The sequence below is a fragment of the Sinocyclocheilus anshuiensis genome, unplaced genomic scaffold (genome assembly GCF_001515605.1).
Source record: "Sinocyclocheilus anshuiensis isolate Anshui unplaced genomic scaffold, SAMN03320099.WGS_v1.1 scaffold457, whole genome shotgun sequence".
NCBI classification, from domain to species: Eukaryota; Metazoa; Chordata; class Actinopteri; order Cypriniformes; family Cyprinidae; genus Sinocyclocheilus; species Sinocyclocheilus anshuiensis.
In genome coordinates, this window is record NW_015537939.1 from 2,420,832 (window position 1) to 2,427,335 (window position 6,504).

At 36.7% G+C, this 6,504-nt stretch overlaps 1 protein-coding gene across 9 annotated transcripts in view; it reads right to left on the reverse strand.

Annotated features, from left to right (window-relative positions):
* grin1a (glutamate receptor, ionotropic, N-methyl D-aspartate 1a) overlaps positions 1-5,362 on the reverse strand; it is a 25,198-nt gene extending 19,836 nt beyond the window's left edge. For 6 of the 9 annotated variants that reach the window (XM_016451924.1, XM_016451887.1, XM_016451880.1 and 3 more), the window contains exons 1-3: positions 4,729-5,362; positions 2,330-2,464; positions 1,021-1,197 (exon numbers count right to left, since the gene is read on the reverse strand). In XM_016451924.1, coding sequence (XP_016307410.1) covers positions 1,021-1,197; positions 2,330-2,464; positions 4,729-4,977 — 561 coding nt within the window. In that variant the 5' untranslated portion in view covers positions 4,978-5,362. The remainder of the gene's footprint in view (positions 1-1,020; positions 1,198-2,329; positions 2,465-4,728) is intronic. The other 3 variants (XM_016451915.1, XM_016451907.1, XM_016451898.1) reach the window with 2 other exon arrangements.
* Positions 5,363-6,504: the final 1,142 nt, after the last annotated feature.

Here is a 6,504-nt window from a genome sequence, read left to right on the forward strand (position 1 = left end):
TTCCATATATATATATATATATATATATATATATATAATTATTTAATAGGTAGTACAATGCACAGAAGGCATTTAAAAATATTCTGTGGCAGAAAACACCTATTCACATGGTCACATGGTAAGTCACACATTCCACAGATCATTGTTTTGTACATATATACACATGCATAAATGTGATTTTATTACTAGATAAATTATGCATATATGTGTCTTACATACAGTATGCACCTTTTCTAAGTGTATTTTTTTTCTTTGGCCGTGTCTTATTTTCACAGGACTAGAGTAAGCTACGATAGCCACTGGTGATCCCTAAAAAAATAATACTGAGAAGAAGGAAGAAAAATTAAAATAAAGCAGCTGTTTGGGATTTCAACAGTCACCAAAAGCGTCTCTGTGGGTATGTAGCTCAATTCGCACCATACCTAAATAGTTTCACTGTTAATAATCTCTCGCAGCAATGAGGGCAACAATAATTACCTCAGTGCTGAGCAGGGGGGATGTGGGCTGATGATTTAGCTTTCATCCCCAAGGAAACTGAGCAGAACCTCTGCAAGAGCAAAATTCCCACAATGCACCACTGTATTTATGAAGCAATCACAGCTCTAAAGCACCTCAAGAGACACTGATGATAGACTCGCCAATTGCAAGGATCATATCTGTGGCTCAAGGCTACAAAAATACCAGTGTATAAACATAGCATAAATATGTTCAAAAAGTCACTGATGCTTTGCAACGCCCCAGGTTAAGGTTTTCATTTTGCTCCTGTTGTGGAGTTTTTGACTATGGTAGAAAGCAACATGAAATTAGCAAATAACGCACGTTAAGTCAAATCAGACCACATTAGACATGGCTGACGCCTTTGGTTTTAGAATGTTAGCCAACATTTACAACATGGCATGAGAGATGTGATCACATGACAAAAAAGTAAAACAGTTACGTACATAGAAGACTTTTGCGATTGATACACACATGCTTGCATACAAGCACGCACTGGGAATCCTGGAACTGGGAATAGCTTACCTTGGTCTCTCTCTCCTCCAGAAGAGTTTCTAGTCTTTTCTGTGCCGCTCTGCCTTCATGGTCGTCACTGACGATTAGAATGATGTGATTCCAGCGGAACTCCCGCATCATGTCAAACCACACATGTGCCTGGTGGGAATAGGGTGGAACTGTGCGGAGGAATGAGAGATGGATGCTCTGGAAGAAGGGTACAGAGAAAAGAATGTAGGAGACAAAGTTTAAAATGACAGTTTTTTTTTTTTTGAGTGAAATAATAAAGGTGTTTCTTCAACTACAGGATTTTTTTTTCAACTTTTTTTATTTATACATTTTTTTTCTTTTTGCTACTGGTAGAAGGGTAGAAAGAAAAAGAAGAAAGTTGGGACACATCATTTAAAAAAATGTAATTGCATCACTTTATCTCACAATTCAGAATTTTTTCTTGGAATTTTTAGAAAAAATTTCAGAATTGCGAGATATAAACATATATAAACATCTCACAATTCTTTTTTTCACATAATTGCGAGTTTTGCGATAAACTCATACAGAATTGCGAGTTTATCGCAATTCTGAAAAGAAAAATAAGTCCGAACTGTGAGATACAAAAGATGTAATCACCTTTTTTATTTATTTATTTATTTTTTTTAATTATGTGGCGGAAACAATCTTCCATAGTTTCAGGATTATTTGTCATTATTTATTTAAAAATATTGTTCAGTTCTGTTTTATAGATTTCATTGTTTTGTATTTATAATATATCATAAAAATATTACATTTTAAAAACTAAGATAATCTGTTTCAGTAGTTATTGTGTGAAAATGAATAAAAAAAATATATAGGTATTTCACAAACAAGTCAATTGTTTCATTACTAAATGAATCTGCATTTCTGAACAAATTGGTAGCATGAAGACAATCACTTATTTAGTTCCTGAAAGACTCAAAGATTTGAATGAATCATTTAAATGAATGATTCAATGACTTAATCATAAAGACAGCCACTAATTATCTGTTCTTGAATTGGTTGTTCACTGAATCAGTCATAAAAAGATTCACCCAATTGCATAACAACTGAACCTGCAGATATAGAGTAACTAAAAATCCCAACTATTAATAAAAAAAATGATCTGTAAATATCACTTGTCAGCAAGATATTTTTTTATTTGGGTCTTTTCCAATCAAGCTGAACTTTTGTCATTTTTATGTTAACAGACAAACTAGTCATAGTATGGGAATTGATTTAGACCCCATAGTTGAATAAACACTCATCAATACCCAAAATGTTTCATACTGAAATTGAATAATTAAATTTCTCTCTCATTGCAGCCCACCTTGTCTGAGTAAATGGACATCCTGGTGGTAAGCCCTACTACAGGTATTCGGTAAAACCCTGCGGTGTAGGAGACCGGAGTGGGCGTCAGATGGTCATTGGACTGTGGTGGATGGCTCACCAGGATGGCGTACACCTGCGAATATGATCACAGAACTGGTTTAAATGCAAACTAGCTGTCAAGACTGGATCACAGAGGAGTGATCGCTATGACTCATGGATCTGGCCTCGTTCTGTGAATAAATCTATCACAGTCAGACAGGTTGACAATTTGATTGATTGATGATGAAGGATGTTTGGTTGGACTCAAGGGAGCATAAGAGACAAAGAGGAATCTGGCATATATAAACATGTTTTTGTTTTTCAAAAAATATGCTGTATTAAGAAGGAAAACCAACAATGGAGAAAAACATTATGTGTTTCCAGAGAGACCCTCCGGCATCGGCTCCATCTGTCACAGAATGTCTTCAGAGTGGGCAGAGACATCACTGTGCCAAAGGCGCTAAGATTGAGAGATACAGCAGTTCCACATGGAAGAATCTCACACAACCATGAAATTAATTCAGCAATTATCCTGACATCCTGCTAACTAGCTACACAACCTTACGGCTCAAATTTGTTGAAGGTATGTACATAATTAAGCACTAGACACCCACTGGGTTGACAGGGAAGTTGGTGTGAATATTAGTGAGAGAACAAACAAAGGAGCACCATGAGCAGGACGGGAGAGAGAGAGATTCATGTTCAACCCAGTTTTTGTTCAGTGCAATATCCAGGCCTGAGATAGACTCCTACCTCAGCACTTTTGTAATGACATCACTGGCCCAGAGAGCACTTAAAGCGGAACCGCGTAATGTGATTTTTGCGTGTGCGGGCTTTTAATGAAACAAAGCATCAGGCAGAATTACTCCCATGAGTGTGACAGTAGTTATTCACTAGTGAAAATGTCTCTCATTTACACTTCATGTAGGGCATTGCTACTGCAGTACATCATGGTTTCTCCTCTTACACTTCTCAGGCTATAACATGGCATAAAAAAACTTAGAACTGAGTGGTGATCGTTTTAAGAGCAGATTAATCTATTGATCTATCTATCTATCTATCTATCTATCTATCTATCCCGACTACATTATTTTATACCAACAAATGTCATTTTTATGGGTAGAAAATGAAAATGTGGTTGTGCATTTCCACTCTTTATGCTGTATTTATAGTAAACATTAGTATTCATATGGTGTATTTATAATGAACATTAGCTGTATGTCTCTAGCATTTTTGACTTGCAGTAGCTTCCTCTCCCAAAGACATTTTGCAGTTTGCAGATACCGATGCCATGCTGACCCTTCCACCCCCATCTTTATTTTTATCAAGCACAGAAATACTCTGTGAAAATAGAAATGGCTTGCATTGAAAATCATTGATTTTTCATGCGTCACCTAGTTTGTTTTGCAGCTGCTGCCCTCGGCCAGCATCGTCATCTAACTCATTCCTAACATCAAAGCTCTGTGGGGTCAGCTACAGTACGTTAACCTTTCCTCCCACCGTGAGTCCATCGACCTGCTTGGATCATCATCTGACAGGCTGTCCTGTTTAGACATCTAAACGAATTAGGCAGCCTCAATCTACTGCCACAATCCAAACCAAGTTCAACTGTCCAAGTCAGTCTCCACAGGTCAGTGCCTATACTGTAAAATTGTTTTGTTGGCTAGCCTAAAAAATGTGCTTTATGTGATAACATCCAATTTAATGGGTTTTATTCAAGTCAAAAACTATATTGAATGGGAGTGAATCAGCAGTACTACATTAGGTTATATTTTAAGGCCAGAATATGTAAAAATGGTTCCTTTTATTTTCAGCATTTTTTAAAATGACATACACCCTCACTATTTATTTAGTATTTATACTTATATAAAGAATATATATATATATATATATATATATATATAGATATATATAAAATATTTAAAAATTGTCTAACCTATAATATGCATTTCATTTAATTGTACTCGTCAAAAATATGATTTATTATGACTAAATCAACTGAATACATAAAGTATCTAAACAAAATTTTTAAAGGATAAATAGGGTATTTATTGCAGTTTTACAGTGCAATAAATGTTTAGAAATTATCAGTTGGCATCAGTATATAGATCTTTCTAATGAAAATATTTGCATATTTAATGAAACACTTTTCAATAACCTAAATAACGGTACTTGTAATGGATAATATCATGCTTACAAAAACACTGCCTTATGAAAGCCAAACAAATTCATTCAATCTGAGTGGTGCATATTGCATTAACATGTTTACCCCTCAAGCAAATTTTAAGTCATTTTATTTAATACTGGATCTCGCCACATGAAAATGCCACAGTGCAACGCTGATACTAAAAATCCCACCTGACTGGAAATGAGATCCTCACACACAGACAGCGCCATCTGAATCGCATTAGCTTTGTGAGTGACAGAGATGGCGGTCAACTTGAATTTATCCCTTCCGTACACCTGGTTCGCCTGAGTGACCGCATCCTTGAACACCTGCTCGTATCTCTTCTGGCTCAGGACGGCCCCGATGTTCACAATCTTGGGCTCGCAGCCGCCCCGCACGCAGGAGCAGGAGAATAACGCGGCCAACAGAAGCAGACGCATCGTGTGGAGGGCCAGAAGTGCGCACGGAGAGTCCCAGTGTCTTTTCTTCTTAGTGCTGCCGGAGGCTCTTGTTTGAGCTATTTCGCTTGTTAAGAATGAAAGCAATGTCCAGTGTGGCAGTTTTAGACTTAAAAAATCCCAGGTACGAAATTCACACACATTGCGGCGATCTGTTCATGGTGCCCGGTTCAATTAGGCGATGGCATCTGAGAGAAGCTGCAGCCTTTCTCTTAATTCCCCCTGTTAAGTCAGGCTGCAGACAGGCAGAGCAAATACTACATGAAGGCTGGCAGCAGAAATCAGTGATGCAGCTCTGCGCGTCGGCTGTTGTTCTGCGGCGGAGCGCTGTCCTTGGTGCTGACAGCTGTGCGCGCTCTTTTACGCGCGCCCCCGCACCTCCTCCAGTTTTTCGCGTTGGCGTTCCGCTAGAATTAAAACGCTCCGATGTCACAAACAATCCAAGCGTGAAATTAGAATGAAATTTTTATAAACGGGTAGAAAGAAACGTATGGTTTTAAAAGGTCGACCATTTATCGACACATTCCAATGTTTCTAACGCATCTAATCTCTCCTATTCCCACCGCATTTTGACAATTTTCTCGAATTGAATGGGTCTTATAACAGTTGCTGATGTACAGATCGTTCTCAACTGTAAATGAAAAGGATTTAATGTGAACGTTTTTTACATGAACAGAATTTGTCCTTCCTGAAAGATCAAATGCAGGTGAAATATGTCATAATACAAATATGGCGATTATATTTAGTAATATTTAAAGGTTCTGTTATTAATGTAGTAAAATGACATAAACAAAATTGGTAGAATTAGTCCCAATGTAGCTAAACATGCTATTGATCAAATTTGTGGAAGGCCTGTTTTGAATAACTGATTTATTCACATTATAAAACTATAGATATCAAAGTGTTACATTAAATGAGTCAAAAATGACATTTTTATTGGATTATATTGTTACTCTGCAATCTATTGAGTATAACTGAGCAACTTTGCCTCAAGTTTTCTATCTGTAGCAACGGTGTCCCATAAAACACATCATTTCATACTTCATTCAACATGCTGTTGAGACAAAATGCAATGCCATCAAGTTAGCATTTTTAAACTTCTTAAATCAATGTTGTAATCATTTTCAAAGTTTTTAAATTCCTTGTTTTATTGTTGTGATTATTTTTTTCTTTTCTTTTATGTAAAGCACTTTGAATTACCATTGTGTATGAAATGTGCTATATAAATAAACTTGCCTTGCCTTGCCTTGCCTTACTTTGAATCATTACTTAAATCTTTGTTCTATTCAAGAAGTAAAATTCATGTGCTTATTCAAAAACTGTGGGATTAAATGGTTACAAAACATGTATAAAGGGTTAAGGCATGGTCAAATTGAGATATTTCCTTATATTCTTGCCCAAGACAGTGTTTAAGCCAAATAACATACAGATAAAGTGTGCTGCTACAACCACTTGATTGGCTCTATGACTTTCTCTCCTCTCCACCTGTAGCTGGTGTGTGGTGAGCGC